This window comes from Saccostrea cucullata, unplaced genomic scaffold, assembly GCF_032062105.1.
Source record: "Saccostrea cucullata isolate Sc308-1 unplaced genomic scaffold, CSIRO_AGI_Scuc_v1 ctg5885, whole genome shotgun sequence".
In the NCBI taxonomy this organism is placed as follows: Eukaryota; Metazoa; Mollusca; class Bivalvia; order Ostreida; family Ostreidae; genus Saccostrea; species Saccostrea cuccullata.
The window spans coordinates 12,568-34,673 of NW_026929418.1; the positions used below are offsets into that span (position 1 = coordinate 12,568).

At 34.0% G+C, this 22,106-nt stretch overlaps 2 protein-coding genes across 2 annotated transcripts; both read left to right on the forward strand.

The window, feature by feature from the left end:
• Positions 1-396: 396 nt before the first annotated feature.
• Positions 397-7,331, forward strand: LOC134280800 (uncharacterized). Its single transcript, XM_062763254.1, has 8 exons — positions 397-646; positions 1,904-2,215; positions 2,368-2,670; positions 2,886-3,188; positions 4,446-4,757; positions 4,909-5,211; positions 5,427-5,729; positions 6,985-7,331. The coding sequence occupies exons 1-8, from the start codon at positions 397-399 to the stop codon at positions 7,329-7,331; spliced, it is 2,433 nt and encodes an 810-aa protein (XP_062619238.1).
• Positions 7,231-17,014, forward strand: LOC134280799 (V-set and immunoglobulin domain-containing protein 10-like). The gene is made up of 8 exons (XM_062763252.1): positions 7,231-7,296; positions 7,449-7,751; positions 7,967-8,269; positions 10,534-10,845; positions 11,334-11,645; positions 11,878-12,201; positions 16,313-16,490; positions 16,600-17,014. The coding sequence occupies exons 2-8, from the start codon at positions 7,580-7,582 to the stop codon at positions 16,751-16,753; spliced, it is 1,755 nt and encodes a 584-aa protein (XP_062619236.1). The 5' UTR covers positions 7,231-7,296; positions 7,449-7,579; the 3' UTR covers positions 16,754-17,014.
• Positions 17,015-22,106: the final 5,092 nt, after the last annotated feature.

Below are 22,106 nucleotides of genomic sequence, written 5' to 3' on the forward strand. Positions count from 1 at the left end.
GAAGATTTTTAAAGAATTTTCCTATATATTTCTATGTAAAACTTTGATAAGCCATTTTGGCCCTGCCCTACCCCCGGGGGTCATGATTTGAACAAACTTGAATCTACACTATCTGAGGATGTTACTCCATAAGTTTCATCTTTCCTGGCACAGTGGTTCTTGAGAAGAAGATTTTTAAAGAATTTTCCAATATATTTCTATATAAAACTTTAGTCGGCCATTTTGGCCCTGCCCTACCCCCGGGGGTCATGATTTGAAACATTTGAATATTCACTACCTGAGGATGTTAACCCATAAGTTTCATCTTTCCTGGCATAGTGGTTCCTGAGAAGAAGATTTTTAAAACATGCCACCAAATTTTCATTAATTCCCAATTATCTCCCCTTGAATGAGGACATGGCCCTTCATTTGAAAAATACATCTGTTCTGCCTATTACTAACGTGACGTGGGAAAGAAGAAACAGCAGCACTTACGTCTATGAAATTATCGATATACTGTCCGATAATCGTTATACTGGTGGAGAAATTCTCTCACCATCACTAACAATTATACACGTGGATCTGACTGATGAAACTTATTATCGTGTAAGAGCTACGAACGACGAAGGAACAACAACGACAACAGTTTACCTTGATGTACTACCCCGTTAGTAATTTTTATTTTGACAAAAATATTTGTTTAAACCTTAAAGCCAAATCTTTTGAATGGCAACGCTTTTTTAAAATTTGGGAAAATCAGCCACTAGTTCCATAGTTTTAAAACTAAACACTGCTCAATATTTTTAAGGTAAATTCCTTGATTCATCTTCTTTAGAGCCAAAATTCACATTAACTGTTCATTGCATTACTGGTAAATGAAGAAAAATCAAAACTCCTTCTATCATTACCATTTCTTTCCACTTAATTTTTCTACTGTGCGACTTGAAGACCGGACCTTCAGATAAGACCGTATAAACCGATGTCACGTGTCGCAGTAGATACTGGCATGAAAAAGAACCCTCACTGTTCAATAACCCTCAGTACCGAGTATAGGACAAAATTTGTAGCTCTCACCCGGCAAAAGATAGCATCTCCATATGAGTGGAAAATTCTCGAGAGGGACGTTAAGCAACATACAATCAATCAACTTAATTTGTTCAATGACCAAAGATTCGTTTGTTTGAAATTTAAATTCTTCAGATTTAACTATAGACAATTTTCATCGGAGATATACCAAAAGAAATTGACAGTTTTTTTTTTTTATTTCATACATTTTTTCTAACATTGTAGCGCTAAAACTTAAATACTGTTAACAGTCTTTTTTAGGATTGAATTTAATAGCAACCCAAATTATACTTTATAACCTGAGATGGGGCAGTTTACGCTTTAGAAACCGCAATGCAGATTACAAAAAGGAGTAAACTGCTCCAACCCAGGTTACAGCAGTATAACTTGGGTTCCTATTTAATTCACTCCTTATTATTCAATTGTAAATCATTAAGTATATATAACAAGCCAATTTCTCCTTGAAAAATGATGCCTTCAAATTGTTCATATTTTAAACGTAACGTCAAGCAAATTGATACATTTTTTATGTAAGTCATTGTGACGTAGGCAAACCGGATTGTAAAATTAAGATTAATTTTTTATCCAATCAAATAACGCGTCTCACCAAAAATTCAATTAATTGAATATGCATACGCTATGATAACGTTCATCTTTTAGGAGACCTTCTCTCTAGAACAACTGCACACGTACAAGGTTTTCTAGTTACCCTCAACATGTCAACAATTCACTGCAACGATCATAATCAGATGGAATGTTTTCTTAATATACTTTTAGTAAGATCTGTTTTTCAAATTATGCATGTCATGTATGTCATTAACAACATTAACAAAAGTAGCATTTTATTTTACATTTTCAGGGCTTCCTTCAATAACAACTGGGCAAACAAATTTTTACATCGAGAAAGGAACAAATGTAACTCTATCACTCAACTACACATCGGCTCTCAACGTCACCTCAGTCGTATGGGAGAAAGGTATCCCACCAATGTTCTTTTATGAACCAATCGATGTATTGAACGATGAAGGATATTATGGGGGAACCATCGAATCTCCGTCACTTTTTATCACCAGTATATCGTTAGAGTATGTTTCCGCCCTCTATCGATGTAAGATTTCAAATTTGGAAGGAGAGAGCTACAGCAGCCCCTTTTACATACGGGTTACAAAATGTAAGAATTTTTTCTTTGACATTAAAAAAATCTGAGAATGGTCAAGAAAACATTTGTTAGTATTTGATTTGCTTGATTAATACTCGATGTACAATATCAATTGCTTAGATTTCAATTATATGTAAATATATATGTGGTTGTTTGATTTCTAGCTCCACCTTCGATATTACTATCCTCGAGGTATTATGTTTATACGGGAGCAAATGTTACTCTAGAGACAGAAGTCAATTCATCTCTTGCAATCACAAATATAACCTGGGAGAGGAGGAATATCAGCACACATATGTACGAAATTATCGATATATCGTCCGATCATCGATACTCTGGGGGCGATATTATGTTACCCTCGCTTTCTATATCAGATATTGCTCCAACAGATGAGACTTATTACCGTGTTAGTGTAACAAACAATGATGGCACAACGACTAAAGAGGTTTACATTGATGTCGTGTTAAGTAAGTAATAAAGTTTTTTAAAACAAAGTGAAAAAATCTGCAATTTTTCCCTCTATTTTGAAAATTTCAATGACAGCAAATGTAACTCCATTTAATATGTTTAATGAACATTAAAAGACAAAAGAATGTTCCAGAACCAGGTAGAAAGATGTCCTAATCCGAAAATGAAAATTAACGCATGAAAAACTGAAACCCCTTGATAAATATACTTTCAGGTTCACCATCCATATCGCTCAATTCCAGATACAGTGTTCTGTCCGGTGAAAACCTCACTCTTGAAACAAACATTACATCTGTTCTGCCTATTACTAACGTGACGTGGGAAAGAAGAAACAGCAGCACTTACGTCTATGAAATTATCGATATACTGTCCGATAATCGTTATACTGGTGGAGAAATTCTCTCACCATCACTAACAATTATACACGTGGATCTGACTGATGAAACTTATTATCGTGTAAGAGCTACGAACGACGAAGGAACAACAACGACAACAGTTTACCTTGATGTACTACCCCGTTAGTAATTTTTATTTTGACAAAAATATTTGTTTAAACCTTAAAGCCAAATCTTTTGAATGGCAACGCTTTTTTAAAATTTGGGAAAATCAGCCACTAGTTCCATAGTTTTAAAACTAAACACTGCTCAATATTTTTAAGGTAAATTCCTTGATTCATCTTCTTTAGAGCCAAAATTCACATTAACTGTTCATTGCATTACTGGTAAATGAAGAAAAATCAAAACTCCTTCTATCATTACCATTTCTTTCCACTTAATTTTTCTACTGTGCGACTTGAAGACCGGACCTTCAGATAAGACCGTATAAACCGATGTCACGTGTCGCAGTAGATACTGGCATGAAAAAGAACCCTCACTGTTCAATAACCCTCAGTACCGAGTATAGGACAAAATTTGTAGCTCTCACCCGGCAAAAGATAGCATCTCCATATGAGTGGAAAATTCTCGAGAGGGACGTTAAGCAACATACAATCAATCAACTTAATTTGTTCAATGACCAAAGATTCGTTTGTTTGAAATTTAAATTCTTCAGATTTAACTATAGACAATTTTCATCGGAGATGTACCAAAAGAAATTGACAGTTTTTTTTTTTTATTTCATACATTTTTTCTAACATTGTAGCGCTAAAACTTAAATACTGTTAACAGTCTTTTTTAGGATTGAATTTAATAGCAACCCAAATTATACTTTATAACCTGAGATGGGGCAGTTTACGCTTTAGAAACCGCAATGCAGATTACAAAAAGGAGTAAACTGCTCCAACCCAGGTTACAGCAGTATAACTTGGGTTCCTATTTAATTCACTCCTTATTATTCAATTGTAAATCATTAAGTATATATAACAAGCCAATTTCTCCTTGAAAAATGATGCCTTCAAATTGTTCATATTTTAAACGTAACGTCAAGCAAATTGATACATTTTTTATGTAAGTCATTGTGACGTAGGCAAACCGGATTGTAAAATTAAGATTAATTTTTTATCCAATCAAATAACGCGTCTCACCAAAAATTCAATTAATTGAATATGCATACGCTATGATAACGTTCATCTTTTAGGAGACCTTCTCTCTAGAACAACTGCACACGTACAAGGTTTTCTAGTTACCCTCAACATGTCAACAATTCACTGCAACGATCATAATCAGATGGAATGTTTTCTCAATATACTTTTAGTAAGATCTGTTTTTCAAATTATGCATGTCATGTATGTCATTAACAACATTAACAAAAGTAGCATTTTATTTTACATTTTCAGGGCTTCCTTCAATAACAACTGGGCAAACAAATTTTTACATCGAGAAAGGAACAAATGTAACTCTATCACTCAACTACACATCGGCTCTCAACGTCACCTCAGTCGTATGGGAGAAAGGTATCCCACCAATGTTCTTTTATGAACCAATCGATGTATTGAACGATGAAGGATATTATGGGGGAACCATCGAATCTCCGTCACTTTTTATCACCAGTATATCGTTAGAATATGTTTCCGCCCTCTATCGATGTAAGATTTCAAATTTGGAAGGAGAGAGCTACAGCAGCCCCTTTTACATACGGGTTACAAAATGTAAGAATTTTTTTTTAACATTAAAAAAATCTGAGAATGGTCAAGAAAACATTTGTTAGTATTTGATTTGCTTGATTAATACTCGATGTACAATATCAATTGCTTAGATTTCAATTATATGTAAATATATATGTGGTTGTTTGATTTCTAGCTCCACCTTCGATATTACTATCCTCGAGGTATTATGTTTATACGGGAGCAAATGTTACTCTAGAGACAGAAGTCAATTCATCTCTTGCAATCACAAATATAACCTGGGAGAGGAGGAATATCAGCACACATATGTACGAAATTATCGATATATCGTCCGATCATCGATACTCTGGGGGCGATATTATGTTACCCTCGCTTTCTATATCAGATATTGCTCCAACAGATGAGACTTATTACCGTGTTAGTGTAACAAACAATGATGGCACAACGACTAAAGAGGTTTACATTGATGTCGTGTTAAGTAAGTAATAAAGTTTTTTAAAACAAAGTGAAAAAATCTGCAATTTTTCCCTCTATTTTGAAAATTTCAATGACAGCAAATGTAACTCCATTTAATATGTTTAATGAACATTAAAAGACAAAAGAATGTTCCAGAACCAGGTAGAAAGATGTCCTAATCCGAAAATGAAAATTAACGCATGAAAAACTGAAACCCCTTGATAAATATACTTTCAGGTTCACCATCCATATCGCTCAATTCCAGATACAGTGTTCTGTCCGGTGAAAACCTCACTCTTGAAACAAACATTACATCTGTTCTGCCTATTACTAACGTGACGTGGGAAAGAAGAAACAGCAGCACTTACGTCTATGAAATTATCGATATACTGTCCGATAATCGTTATACTGGTGGAGAAATTCTCTCACCATCACTAACAATTATACACGTGGATCTGACTGATGAAACTTATTATCGTGTAAGAGCTACGAACGACGAAGGAACAACAACGACAACAGTTTACCTTGATGTACTACCCCGTTAGTAATTTTTATTTTGACAAAAATATTTGTTTAAACCTTAAAGCCAAATCTTTTGAATGGCAACGCTTTTTTAAAATTTGGGAAAATCAGCCACTAGTTCCATAGTTTTAAAACTAAACACTGCTCAATATTTTTAAGGTAAATTCCTTGATTCATCTTCTTTAGAGCCAAAATTCACATTAACTGTTCATTGCATTACTGGTAAATGAAGAAAAATCAAAACTCCTTCTATCATTACCATTTCTTTCCACTTAATTTTTCTACTGTGCGACTTGAAGACCGGACCTTCAGATAAGACCGTATAAACCGATGTCACGTGTCGCAGTAGATACTGGCATGAAAAAGAACCCTCACTGTTCAATAACCCTCAGTACCGAGTATAGGACAAAATTTGTAGCTCTCACCCGTCAAAAGATAGCATCTCCATATGAGTGGAAAATTCTCGAGAGGGACGTTAAGCAACATACAATCAATCAACTTAATTTGTTCAATGACCAAAGATTCGTTTGTTTGAAATTTAAATTCTTCAGATTTAACTATAGACAATTTTCATCGGAGGTGTACCAAAAGAAATTGACAGTTTTTTTTAAATTTCATACATTTTTTCTAACATTGTAGCGCTAAAACTTAAATACTGTTAACAGTCTTTTTTAGGATTGAATTTAATAGCAACCCAAATTATACTTTATAACCTGAGATGGGGCAGTTTACGCTTTAGAAACCGCAATGCAGATTACAAAAAGGAGTAAACTGCTCCAACCCAGGTTACAGCAGTATAACTTGGGTTCCTATTTAATTCACTCCTTATTATTCAATTGTAAATCATTAAGTATATATAACAAGCCAATTTCTCCTTGAAAAATGATGCCTTCAAATTGTTCATATTTTAAACGTAACGTCAAGCAAATTGATACATTTTTTATGTAAGTCATTGTGACGTAGGCAAACCGGATTGTAAAATTAAGATTAATTTTTTATCCAATCAAATAACGCGTCTCACCAAAAATTCAATTAATTGAATATGCATACGCTATGATAACGTTCATCTTTTAGGAGACCTTCTCTCTAGAACAACTGCACACGTACAAGGTTTTCTAGTTACCCTCAACATGTCAACAATTCACTGCAACGATCATAATCAGATGGAATGTTTTCTTAATATACTTTTAGTAAGATCTGTTTTTCAAATTATGCATGTCATGTATGTCATTAACAACATTAACAAAAGTAGCATTTTATTTTACATTTTCAGGGCTTCCTTCAATAACAACTGGGCAAACAAATTTTTACATCGAGAAAGGAACAAATGTAACTCTATCACTCAACTACACATCGGCTCTCAACGTCACCTCAGTCGTATGGGAGAAAGGTATCCCACCAATGTTCTTTTATGAACCAATCGATGTATTGAACGATGAAGGATATTATGGGGGAACCATCGAATCTCCGTCACTTTTTATCACCAGTATATCGTTAGAGTATGTTACCGCCCTCTATCGATGTAAGATTTCAAATTTGGAAGGAGAGAGCTACAGCAGCCCCTTTTACATACGGGTTACAAAATGTAAGAATTTTTTCTTTAACATTAAAAAAATCTGAGAATGGTCAAGAAAACATTTGTTAGTATTTGATTTGCTTGATTAATACTCGATGTACAATATCAATTGCTTAGATTTCAATTATATGTAAATATATATGTGGTTGTTTGATTTCTAGCTCCACCTTCGATATTACTATCCTCGAGGTATTATGTTTATACGGGAGCAAATGTTACTCTAGAGACAGAAGTCAATTCATCTCTTGCAATCACAAATATAACCTGGGAGAGGAGGAATATCAGCACACATATGTACGAAATTATCGATATATCGTCCGATCATCGATACTCTGGGGGCGATATTATGTTACCCTCGCTTTCTATATCAGATATTGCTCCAACAGATGAGACTTATTACCGTGTTAGTGTAACAAACAATGATGGCACAACGACTAAAGAGGTTTACATTGATGTCGTGTTAAGTAAGTAATAAAGTTTTTTAAAACAAAGTGAAAAAATCTGCAATTTTTCCCTCTATTTTGAAAATTTCAATGACAGCAAATGTAACTCCATTTAATATGTTTAATGAACATTAAAAGACAAAAGAATGTTCCAGAACCAGGTAGAAAGATGTCCTAATCCGAAAATGAAAATTAACGCATGAAAAACTGAAACCCCTTGATAAATATACTTTCAGGTTCACCATCCATATCGCTCAATTCCAGATACAGTGTTCTGTCCGGTGAAAACCTCACTCTTGAAACAAACATTACATCTGTTCTGCCTATTACTAACGTGACGTGGGAAAGAAGAAACAGCAGCACTTACGTCTATGAAATTATCGATATACTGTCCGATAATCGTTATACTGGTGGAGAAATTCTCTCACCATCACTAACAATTATACACGTGGATCTGACTGATGAAACTTATTATCGTGTAAGAGCTACGAACGACGAGGGAACAACAACGACAACAGTTTACCTTGATGTCCTACCCCGTTAGTAATTTTCATTTTATTAAAAAAGAGTAAAAAAGAAATGTCTTAAAAATCAATGAAACAGCTATTGTCTTTAGGATGAAATACATTGATTACTAACATGTATTTCATAATTACATGTATTTGACGTGAAAACCAGTTTTTTGGATGACACCATTTAAATCGAGGTCCTCTGTCGCAGAAGATGTTCGCAAAAAAGATCCCTCGCTTCTCAATGGGCAGGACAAAATTTGCATCTCTCCATCGGCAAGTGTTGGCGTCTCCATATGAGTGAAAATTTCTGGAGAGGGAGGTTAAACAACAAACAAATAAACTTTTTTACTTTTATTCATAACTTGTATGATTATATCGCTTCAAAGGGAAGAAAATCCGAAAGATAGGCAAAATCCACCTGTGAAGTCATTCTTTTGTTTGAGCGCTCCATTACTTTTTAGGAATGGAGAGTTGCAAAGAATCGTACAAGGCGAGGACAATCCCCTGCTCTGAGAAAAGACATTTCTCAATTGTAAAAGTTATATTTTTCAAAATTATATTGTTTATATCATCTTTTACACATTTAATTCTGTATTTCATTGTTTCAATATTTTATCAATAATTTATTTTTCACTCATGTTTTAAAGATATGTGAAAACAAAAAAGAAAAAGCTTCAAGTATGATTCAAACTCTCTCCATAGCGCAGGGTTTGGACCAAGACCGACTGTATAACCACTACGTACGCTACGAAGTATATTCATTATTACGAAAGCCATGAAGGGACACGTCGATTTCTCAAATAGGTAAAATCTAATTTGAGATCTCGAATTACACAATCCGTTCCCGCAGATTATCAATTCGTTCCCTCGATTTATAATTCGTGATCTCGAATTACATATTTCGTCGTCACAAATAACTAATTTGTTCTCACGATTTGTAATTCAAGATCTCGAATTACATAATTCGTTTTCACAGTTTAATAATTCGACATCTCTATTTGTTATTTTAGATCTCGAATAACACAATCCAATCCCACTGATCAACATATCAGTCTAATGATTTTGGAGAATCGTTTTCTCGAATTGCATACCCACATAACATATACATATATCCGAGTACATGTATAAAGGCTGGAAAAATCCAATCAATTGTATCAATAATCAATTAATGCGTTCCGTTTAATTCGTTTCAACAACCGGTAGTTCCAAACTTTTTTTTAAATTTAGTCAACGTATATTTATTTTAGAAAAAAAAAATTAAACAGGACCAGCGTTAACTTTTACTAGGGTTTTCAATGATTCTAAAATACATGTAACATAGAAGTCTAAGACTTGTTTTGAACTAATATCTGTACTAGCATATGGATTTGAAAAAAAAGTATTTTTCTCGTTTTTAACTGAATATGTAATAAAAAGTAGGATGTAAACTTCTTCATATTCTATTCATTAAACACCTGTTGTGATATCCGATATGTGCAGATAAATAATAATTAAATCGTGGGATCGATTTTCATTCCGAGGGAACGAATTGTTTAAATCGAGAGAATGAATTACAATCCGAGATAACAGATTGTGTAATTTGAGGGAACGAATTGATAATCTGTGAGAACGAATTGGTAGTCTGTGGGAACGGATTGTGTATTTTGTGATCTCGAATTATAAATCGAGGGAACGAACGGGTTATCTATGGGATCGGATGTGTAAATCGAGATCTCGAATTATAAATCGAGGGAACGAATTGATAATCCGTGGAAACGGATTGTGTAATTCGAGATCTCAAATTAATTTTTACTTTTTTGAGAAATCGACGTGTCCCTTCACGGCTTTCGTACATTATCGACGTCTGTCAGTGTGATTAAGATGAACGGGTTTGTTGAAGCGTACTATTTAAAGGCGGGTTAATATACTGGTAGCAATCCGTTCCTTAAAAGTAATTGGCCTCGGTCCCTTCGGGGCCTCGGCTCCATTACTTTTAAGGAGGCTGGGGGTCTACAAATTAACAAAAAATTAACAACCAGATATAACTTAAATTTTTAGATATGATATCTTTATCTGTCAACTATCATTTGACAAAGAAAAAAATTATACATATTTGTTTTAAAATTTAATCATTTTTGTATATCTTTATATGGAGCTCTTCTTCTAAAGGAGATAGAAATAGTCTAAAATGGCCACGACCACCCAGCCTCTTTAAGAAATAGAGCGCTATTCGTACATTAACCCTAACGTAATATGGGAAATTAAAAAATTAAATGTTACATTTGTTGAAGGTAATTTTTATTCCTTTGCAGGTCTTCCAAATATTTCGGAAGGAACGACTTCAGTTTTAACGTGGAAAGGGGTCAATATTACATTTCATTTAAACGTAACGTCATATCTACCAATAACAGAGATTTCTTGGGAATATACAATGAACAATTCGACTAGTTATTATGAGCCACTGAATATAACATCGGTTTTGAAGTATTCTGGAGGAACAATATCCTCTCCACCTCTGACAATATACAACGTCACAAGTGCTGACAACGGATTATATCGATGTGCAATATCCAATCGTGATGGTACAACATTGAGCTCCGTGTTCCAAATTAGAATTGAAACCTGTACGTTGATTATGCTTTAAACAATTTTGTATCAATATTTGATATACTTTTATTGTGTATATATATATAGAGAGAGAGAGAGAGAGAGAGAGAGAGAGAGAGAGAGAGATGAAAAAATGCAAAACAATTAAATATTTAATTTTAAAAATTCTGAATGTTTGTAAAATTCATACACAGGATTTCGCATACCTAACAATTTTACCGAATTTTTTAATATATAAAAAAATGCGTGATGCCTATAATAAAAGGTACATGTATATTAAAATATTTGTGTATATATATATATATATATATATATATATATATATATATATATATATATATATATATATATATATATATATATATATATATATATATATATACACTGAACATTTTGGTAAAATTGAATTCCGAAAGGTACGCGAACTCTTGTGGATAAATGAAATAAGCAATTATGATGCACCATCCCTTGTTGATACATTCAAAATTAAACATTTCTTTTACAGGCCTCCCAGTGATATCGGTTGGAAGTACGTCCATTTTGGTTAAAACAAGGTCTAATGCCATCCTACAACTTAATTACACTTCCGGGCCTGAAATAAAGTTTGTCACTTGGGAAAGACGGAGTTCCAACTATCCTTATACATTTAGTGCAATTAATATAACTGCTAATGATCGATACAACGGCGGTACCATCGATAAACCTTATCTAGAGATCGTCTATGCAGCGTTGGAAGACAGTGGTTATTATAGATGCACTGTTGTGAACACCGATGGAATGTCAACTTCTCCTTTGTTCAACGTCAATGTTCAGACACGTAATCATTAGCAATAGTATCATACCTGATTACAATTGTACCTTTGATATTACTTTACGAAATAACTTGAAATATTCCCTTACAATATTGTTAAAAATTGCATATGGAAACTGTAGTCTGTTACCTCGTTAAAAGGCGTAGCAATACTTTAAAGTTTAACATGATTTTTACACCAACCAGTAACTTATATATCCCTTTTGCGTAGTGAAGAAAAACTTTTTTTACATTTCAGAGCTCGTAACAATAAATGTTTCCGCCACGTCATACACAGTAAATCAGGGTGACAATGTTACCTTGTCCGTGATCCTTTCTGACACAGAAATCAACTCAACGATAGTATGGGAGAAACAAGGTATTAATGATACGTCGTATACAGTAATCGACATATCTTCAGATGAAAGGTACGAAGGAGGATCTATGGCATCTCCTTCTTTATCCATATTCAACATCACCAACGTCGACTTTGGATATTATCGATGCAAAGTCACAAATATCGATGGAACTTCGACAAGTCCATGGATACAGGTCACTCTCGGAAGTTCATATATGTATGAAGGTGAATTCTTTATTTTTATGCGCCGAGATCGATAGATCCAGGGCGTATATTGTTTTTGTCCTGTCTGTCTATTTGTCTGTCTGTCTGTTGTCAATTTTAACCTTCGCCATAACATTTGAACCGTGAGAGATAGAGATCTCATATTTGTTATACATTCTCCACCATTACGTTCTTTCAAATGACAACAAGGTCAATGATCTTGTGACCTTGTAACCTATATGCTAAAAATAGCTTTTTCGAACTTTCGCCATAAGTTTTGAACCATTAGAAATAGAGACTTTATATTTACTATGCATACTTCACTAATTAAGTTCTTTTAAATGACATCAAGGACAATGACCTTGTGACCTTGACTGTTACCTATATGCTGAAAAAAGCTTTTTCGAACTTTGTTGCCGCCGGGCGAATAGTGTTTCACACGCACATCTTGTTTTAACAGTATTTTAATTAGTAGGACTTACAATGTATTCTATTTGACTAGGATATCTGATCCATAATATAACCTCAATTTAAGTCTGTTTGTTCGTTCGTTTGTTTGTTTGTTTTTGTCTGTTTAACGTCCTTTTGAAAATTTTTCACTCATTTTGACATGCCATTACTTGTCAGTGTAGGACTGCAAATATAGACCTGCACTCGGCATTTAGGGCCATTTCAGCAGAAAGGTATTGTTTCTTACCAGTACCTTCTGAAACGTCGCTTTACACTATCTCGTCTGAAGGACCGGTCTCCACGTCCCGCAGTGGGATTCGAACCCGCGACGTACAGATAAAAACCCTTAATTTGTGACTCTATAGTCTACGTAACCCCTGCGGCGCGCGGGCAATAATAGTACCTCAGATTCAATGTTTCCATGTAAAGCAGAATTTTATGGGCTATATATTCAGTATATTCAGACCACAGGGGCCGGTAACATACTGTTTTTGATTTTACGTAATCACTATATATTTTTGTATACATATAGTGATTACGTAAAATCAAATACAGTATGTTACAGGCCCCTGTGATTCAGACATATAATATTGCATTATCTAGTACCAGTATGTAAGAATGGAAGGTGCATTTTTATGACCTTGTCCTGTACTTGAAGATTTTTCCCTATTTACGCTTAACCAATAGAAATCAATTCTTAAAATTCTATCAGGTAAAAAAAACCTTTTAGTCATTTTCCTATTCTAAACGATTAAATACATCTTTCAACCCCATTTTTATTGATAAATTATTCTTAGTACAGAGTATCAAAAAAATTGTTTGTCCCCTCACACCTCAATGCAATCTTGACAATGATTATAAACTGGTTTTTACATTTAATTACATTTTTGAAAATTTCTCGTGGTAAATTCTTTTCAATTCTAAAATGCTTTGAATTAATATCAGAGTATATTTTACACGAAGGACATTAAAGACTAGAAAATAATTAAGCCCTAATATTGGTAGGATATATTAACAAGAGGTCCAGGGCCACATCGCTCACCTGAGCACATCGGCGAAGAAAAAACACATTATCAGATCAGAACTGAAAGTTTACTGAGGTGGGGGGGGGGCTTCAATTTTAATACTATTTGAGAATGCCTTCATATCAATACAAGACTTTGCTGTTATTGATAAAAAGATTTCTTTTTTAAACATTTTGTTCCTATATATTATTTCGTAATAATTTGAATTTGATTCCCCATTGCTTCCCTCCCTATCCTAAAGGGCCATGATTTGAACAAACTTGAATCTACACTACCTGAGGATAATTTTACATAAGTTTCATCTTTCCTGTCTCAATGGTACTTAAGAAAAAGATTTTAAAAATTTTTCCTATATATTCCTCTGTAAAACTTTGATCGGCCATTTTGGCCCCACCCTACCCCCGGGGGTCATGATTCGAACAAACTTGAATCTACACTACCTAAGGCTAATTTCACATGAGTTTCATCTTTCCTGGCACAGTGGTTCTTGAGAAGAAGATTTTTGAAAGATTTTTCCTATATATTCCTCTGTAAAACTTTGATCGGCCATTTTGGCCCCACCCTACCCCCAGGGGTCATGATTTGAACAAACTTGAATCTACACTACCTGAGAATAATTTCACATAAGTTTCATCTTTCCTGTCTCAGTGGTACTTGAAAAAAAGATTTTAAAAGATTTTTCCTATATATTCCTATGTAAAACTTTGATCGGCCATTGTGGCCCCACCCTACCCCAGGGGGTTATGATCTTAACAAACTTGAATCTACACTACCTGAGGATGCTTCCACATGAGTTTCATCTTTTCTGGACCAGTGGTTCTTGAGAAGAAGATTTTTTACTTTTTAAAGATTTTTCCTATATATTCCTATGTAAAACTTTGATCGGCCATTTTGGCCCCATCCTACCCCTTGGGGTCATAATTTAAACAAGCTGGAATCTACACTACCTGAAGATGATTACATATGAGTTTCATCTTTCCTGGCCCTGTGGTTCTTGAGAAGAAGATTTGAAAAGATTTTTCCTGTATACTCCTACGGTAAATTTTGATCGGCCATTTTGGCCCCACCCTACCCCCTGGGGGTCATGATTTGAACAAACTTGAATCTACACTACCTGAGGATGATTCCACATAAGTTTCATCTTTCCTGGCCCAGTGGTTCTTGAGAAGAAGATTTTTTTAACAAGAGGCCCATGGGCCACATCGCTCACCTGAACACTGTGGCTAGCATAAAAGCAGAAATTAGTTTATTACTGAAAGTTTAAACCCAAAAGTAATCCCAACCATTCCTTAAAGAGGAGAGGGTATGATTTGCACAAACTTGAATCTACAATACCTGAGGATAATTCCATATAAATATTGACCAATCATGGCTTTGTTATTCTTGAGAAGAAGATTTTAAAAGAATTTTCCCATATATTTCTATGTAAAACTTTGGTCGGCCATTGTGGCCCCTCACAACCCCCCGGGGGTCATGATTTGAACAAAATTGAATCCACACTACCTGAGGATGCTTCCATATAAATCTGACCAATCATGGCTTTGTTATTCTTGAGAAGAAGATTTTTAAAGAATTTTCCCATATATTTCTATGTAAAACTTGGGTCGGCCATTGTGGCCCCGCCCTACCCCCGGGGGTCATGATTTGAACAAACTTGAATCTACACTACCTGAGGATGCTTCCATATAAATATGACCAACCATGGCTTTGTTATTCTTGAGAAGAAGATTTTTAAAGAATTTTCCCATATATTTCTATGTAAAACTTTGGTTGGCCATTGTGGCCCCGCCCTACCCCCGGGGGTCATGATTTGGACAAACTTGAATCCACACTACCTGAGGATGCTTCCATATAAATATGACCAATCATGGCTTAGTTATTCTTAAGAAGAAGATTTTTAAAGAATTTTCCCATATATTTCTATGTAAAACTTGGGTCGGCCATTGTGGCCCCGCCCTACCCCCGGGGATCATGATTTGAACAAACTTGAATCTACTCTACCTGAGGATGAATCCACATGAGTTTCATCTTTCCTGGCCCAGTGGTTCTTGAGAAGAAGATTTTTTTTAAAATTCCATTATTTTCTCACTAATTCATAATATTCTCCCCTTGGAAGAGGGCGTGGCCCTTCATTTGAACAAAGTTGAATCCCCTACACCTAAGGATACTTTGTGGCAAGTTTGGTTGAAATTGACCCAGTGGTTCTTGAGAAGAAGATGAAAATGTGAAAAGTTTACAGACAGACGGACAGCTAGACAGACGGACAGACAGACGGACAGACGGACGCCGGACAAAATGTGATCAGAAAAGCTCACTTGAGCTTTCAGCTCAGGTGAGCTAAAAATGCCATTAATTTTTCTCAAATTTATAATTATCTCCCCTTGGAAAAGGGTGTGGCCCTACATTTGCAAGTTTGGTTGAAATTGGTGGTTCTTGAGAAGAAGATGAAAATGTGAAAAGTTTACGACGACGACAACGCCAACGACAACAACGACTACAACGACAACGACAGACAACGGACAAATTTTGATCAGAAAAGCTCACTTGAGCCTTCTGCTCAGGTGAGCTAAAGAGTAGAAAATTCTTTAAAAAAAAAAAAAATCGTCACTTATCAATTTCCCTAACTTCATGAATGCATATATGTGCGGGATTTACAGAATCTGGTTGTGATAAGCTGAGCTGCGGAGGCCTTAAAGAATGTGTATACCGTAACAACAAACCCACGTGTTCTGTGGTCATGTGGAAAGCAGCGGCTGCTGGTGTTGCTGGTGCTGTAGGGGCAGTTGCCACAGTTGGTGTTGGTGTTGCCGCGGTGAAGTCTCTGACGGCCGCCAAGTAAGCTTCAACATGAATTTATGATCGTCATGTTTAGTATTTTAACAAGAGACATTCAAGAAAAAAAGTTGATATTTGCTGACACTGTCTATGATGAATCATTTTATAGATCTGTAAGTCCACTTAATGTCGATAGTGCTGGAAATACTCAAGCCTCAAAATCAGAAGCAGAAAATTTAAAAACAGAAAAGGAAGAGATGAAGCAGAACGAGAGGAATCACAAAAACCAAAGAAAGAGCAAACAAATCAAGCGAAAACAGTAGTGATACATGCTATGGCATGCTTGCATGGAAGAAACTCACAACGCAGGGACCGTGCTTAGATGTTATGATATAATATTATTGCCATTCCCATGCCCCCTTAGGCCTACCCAGCAAGTAAAGACAAAATGCAGACTTTCAAGATAATATCAGGAAATTTATGTTTATTTTTTATTTTTATTATTTCTAATTTCAGAATTCTTAAACATTTTTTGTGCTTTCACTTATTCGTTGATTAATTACCACTCTGTACATGTACATACACTTCCCTTTCTTCTTCTTTAGTTAAAATATTTTATACTATTATGTACTTTTTTCTGTAATAAATAAGTGTTGTATTTACGCAGCATAATACATTCATAATCTTCGAAGTTTCTGTTATGAGGTGTATAAAATATTTGTGATATGATATACATAATTTTTCAGTTCTTTACATATTCTGAAAATTTACAATTTTTTTATCTTAAAATAGTATAACTTTTTCAGTAAATATATTTTTTCTAGTATTCAGATGCTTAGTTTACGCACATTTCTAAACTTGCTAGCAAAAATAAATTGCTTAACAGTAGGTATTAATATATTCTATAGTTTTAACATGTATTTATTGTTGAATTTGCCAAAAAGTATTTTAATTTTCAATAAAAATATGTATTTGCTTTTTTTTATTATTATGAAAGCATAGCAGAATGAAGGATAATCAAAGGACAATCTTGTGATAAGCTGTTTACAGAGTTGTTGTCTAGTTTGTTGGGTATGCCTGGGAAAATCAACCATAGCTGGAAATGATATGATTTAGTAAAATTAAATCGACTATTTCTGAGACTGAATTTTCTTGGAATATCTTTGCTTGTTATTTGTTTCGATAGTATTCACTTCTGTCAGCTTTTCTTTTTTTGAAGTTTCTCATAAAATGCAACATTTTTCATATTGTTTAGTTTTAGAAAATCAATCAGCCAATTTCATTTAAGTAATCAACAATATATAGTGGGTACTTGATTTGATACTGAAAATTCAATTCAAAATTGTAAAATAGGGGAATATTGTTTTTGAAAGCTATGTGCCTGTACTATTCATATTTTGGAAATTTTGGTAGTTATTTGAAAAGCATACAAATAAAACAACAACAACGAAAATTTTGAAATTCAAATATTTGGGTTGTGTGTAAGACGTACGAGCACAGATCGAATTTGGAAAATTTTGACTTTGAAAGAGATTATTTATTCAATTTAAACAATATTTTATTAACTGATCTTAAAGTGAATAGGATTGGGAATAAGGCTCAGCCTATTTCAGCCCTCTTCCTAAGGATTGGGCTAAGGACTGAGATTGTTAAATATCCTTATTATCATCAACTTATTTGCGAGTAGCCTGTCTCGTTTCAGAAATAATTCATAGGAAGTAAACACATTTTCTTTTCCCCAAGGCTTTTTTTAATGTGCATCAAACACTTCTTGCATATTTAACTTCAGTTTTGACAATCCTTCGCGCATAGTCAATAAAAGATATATTCAAGATGTGCTAAGAAATACTGAAGAATGTTAGTTGTTGCAGTCCTAAGATTTTCTGAAAGTGGCTCATGTACGCGTTGATAAGCCTAGTAACGATCTATTGTTATAATTGCTAGAATAGTGCATTTGAGGGTAGTGTTTTTCAACATTTCTTGCTTTGAAAGGATATTCCCAGTCCCAGACATAGAATCAAACATTGTATGGCAGCGCAAAATGTTTGTTTTGAGCTGTTGAATATTGAAAGCGGGATAACTCGTTCAAGATTTGATATGGACACATGTAGCAAATTGTCAGCATTTTAACAAAATGTAAAGTACAAATATTAGTAGAAAAATATTCTCGATGAACAAGAGGTTTCCCACGTATTACAGCTGTATAATTTTATATTTTTGGCATTAACTATTAATGAACAATTTACATGGAAAAAAGAAACCAGAAATGGTTTACAGTGTATAAGGTTAAAAACTAGAAAGTTCTTTCAATGAAAGGCTAACTTATTTTCACAGCACTATGAATATCATAAATAATAGAATACCTTAACAGGCCATGAATCGTTTCTTTAAACAATCTAAAATATATTTAACATGTCGCTAGAGAAACATTGATCTTTGATTTGTTTTGAACATATTCTTATTATACAGTGAACATATTTTATTATACACGTGTATAATGAAATATATATAGAAAGGACAGCAGACTTTGCCTGTACAAGTCCTCTCCATAATTTAGTATTGATCTAAATTTAAATGACCTTGACTTTTGACCTTGAACTTATGTTTGAGGTTCAATGGACAAGGATCACATTGCAGTAAGATGTGTTTTACGACTAGCGAAGTGAAGGTTAAAGTGATTTATAACTCTAGCACAAAGAAATAAAAGAATTGTAATAAAAAAAATTAGGTGCGGATGAATACTTTTGCAATGAATATATTAAAGCCCTATCCTCTTAATCAGTCGAAGAATTTGGTGAAGGTTGTCCGGTTGTTGGTTTTGATCGGAGAAGTGGTGATAACAAGGTTTTTCATACAAAGAGTGCGAACTTTGGGAGGGGTCACAGTTCAGTAGGGCTGGGTATTGGCCCAAGATTTCGTATTGCGATATATTGCGATATTTTAAATTGTATTGCGATATGTATTGCAATATTTTCATTGTTATTAAAATGGCATTTTCTTCCTTTATTTACTTAATTTACATGCAGAATGTACATAACTGTGATAAGTAACCTGAAGACGGGAAAAAAAATCTTGTTGATTTCATATAAGTTATGCTCTGAAATGCTCCCACAAAACTTCTGTCTTACTGTTTGGCTTAATAACAAACTTTCATAAGTCTATTCCTATACTTAATGATAAAATTCCTTAATCTAAGCATATTGCCAATATATCGATATTACAAAATCGTATTGCGATACAATATTTTTTGTCATAGTATCGCAATATATTGAAATATCGATATTATTGCCCAGCCCTACAGTTCAGAGTAATGTTGCATCGAATGTCATCCTAATTTTCGTGGTACCTCAAAATACCCCCCCCCCCCCACCACCACCACCACCAAAAAAAGCAATGAACAGAGTAATTGCAAAAGGTCTTTCCACAGGCAGGTTGAAGTGCCTTAAAAACAAGTATTCCTCTTATATGGTATCAAGTCAGAATAAGAAATGTCTTGAAATCGGTTTGTAGACAATTCTTTTTATTGTAATTAACTTACTTATTCTTCTATATATATTTTTGAATCTATAGACATTCTAAATTCGTTTAAATTAGTTGTTTCTAAAGAAAAAAATACACAAAACTCAAAGAATTTTAATCAAAACAATTCATTGTCATATAGTATTTAGAATTCCTTTAATCAAGCAGTGTTCCAGATTCTAATACAACAATGTTCCTGTAAATCCTGAGTTCATTTCGCCGTGCATAAATCCATTGCTCTTAGCATTTTCAACATTCACCTGGTCGCCACGTTTAAGTTTGACTATAACAGTTCTGCTTATTTGAACACAGGGTCGCTCATAGTTAGTCATGAAAGATCTATGATGCGCTGATGCTTTTGTAACATTATTTACTTTTATGTTGATCCAAGAATCCAAATGTGATAAAGAATCCATGACAAACATGTAATTTCCCGCCACTGGACAGACAAATATCCCCGTATTTGCGTCGTAACCATTACCATCATTTGTAACAATCCCATCAAATACCACCGTCTGTCCCGCTTTGAGATTGCGACTATTAGACTTGAGGTAAACGGAGAAACTCACTTCTCGAATCGGTGTAATTGATGCTGAAAATATTTATCTAAAATTACATGTAAGTATTTTCTATGTAGTTTATGAAAATTGGATGGTACAAGTTTATCTTACTAAGATAAACACACACATACTCACACACCCATATACACAAACAAAACAGAACATGAAAAACAAAAAAAAATTCTTTAAAAAAACGACAGTTTTACAGACAAAATTCAAGAATTTCTCCTAAATCCCTATGATATATATCTTTCTTACCGCAAACTCAAATCTGGTTTAAAAAAATGGTTGCCATGCATGTGTCAATTACCAAGGCAACATGTCTTTAATTTGAAAAAAGACATTTTAGAACATGCTCATAGTCTCGTAACTAGTATATGTTTCCAGTAATGCAAAAACGTGTCATGATTTTTCTTAAAACTTTGAAGCCCCCGATGTCTAAATACCTAATAAACATATCTGGGAAAACTTTTATATACATGTTTCTATATACTTATGGAATACAATTATTCAAAAGTAATCATTTTGTCATTCTTTTCGTTTAGTCATTTTTTTTCTTTTTAATTGTTTTTCTTAATCTGCTGATTGAGTTTGATCATTTTCCACCCATCATAATAGAATATTGAACGTTTTTCAGCATTCAGTGTATTTCAGAATGCATCCATGGTTATCAATAAACTATATAAGAGAAATATTCTAAATAATTTAATTGTAGCAAAAGTGGCAATAAGGTGGCACGGTTTTTTAAAAGAATTGTTAATTTAATTTGAAGTTTTTATTTAGTAGGCCTTTCAACTGCCGCTAGGGGGTCGGTTTTATGAACGATAACTCACTGCTGAAACATGTTTAGAGCAGGCTCGGGTTATCTAACTGTTTACACGCAAGGCAGTTTTTAGCATTTCCCAAGTGTTTCTTTGCTCTCAGTAGAATCCAGTGGTTTTAAAATTTAGCACCAATGTTAAACTTATTTACTGTATGGTTGCGGACACCGTTTAACTACATATAATTAAAAGTTTTAATTAAAATATAAAGTGAAATCTACCCTCCTTCTTAGTTCTAACCTACTTAAATTGTTATGCTCTGTCGTTCCCCTTCGTGCTTAGTAACACAAATAAGATGATCAATTGTTGCATTTACTTGTAAAAATATATATATTTATATAGGAAGCGAAAAAGCGCGAACACAAAAACATGACATGAAATTTTCTTCTTCATAATAATCGTCAAAGAGAATTAAAAATATTGAATATAGTCTGTTCCTCATTCATTTGACCCTGTTATTTCAGGTAGAGTGAAGGCATTCTCTTTCTCTTGGTCAACACTTTTGTGTACAAAACAATGTAAGAGACCCTTTTGTGTACATAACAATACCAATGCTGAAGCAGCCTTTATGTCATTCCTATAAACGATAACTCATAAATCGGTACTAAGTTGGTCATTTTTCACACCTGAGTTACACGTCCTTAAAACACAACATAGGAAAAGTCAATTATAAATGATTAAATTTTTAATGATGTGATTAAAAGTATCCATAAGTTATTATCTTTTTTTATAATTTCATGTACCTATAAATCTATCTATGTAATGTCTTTACCATA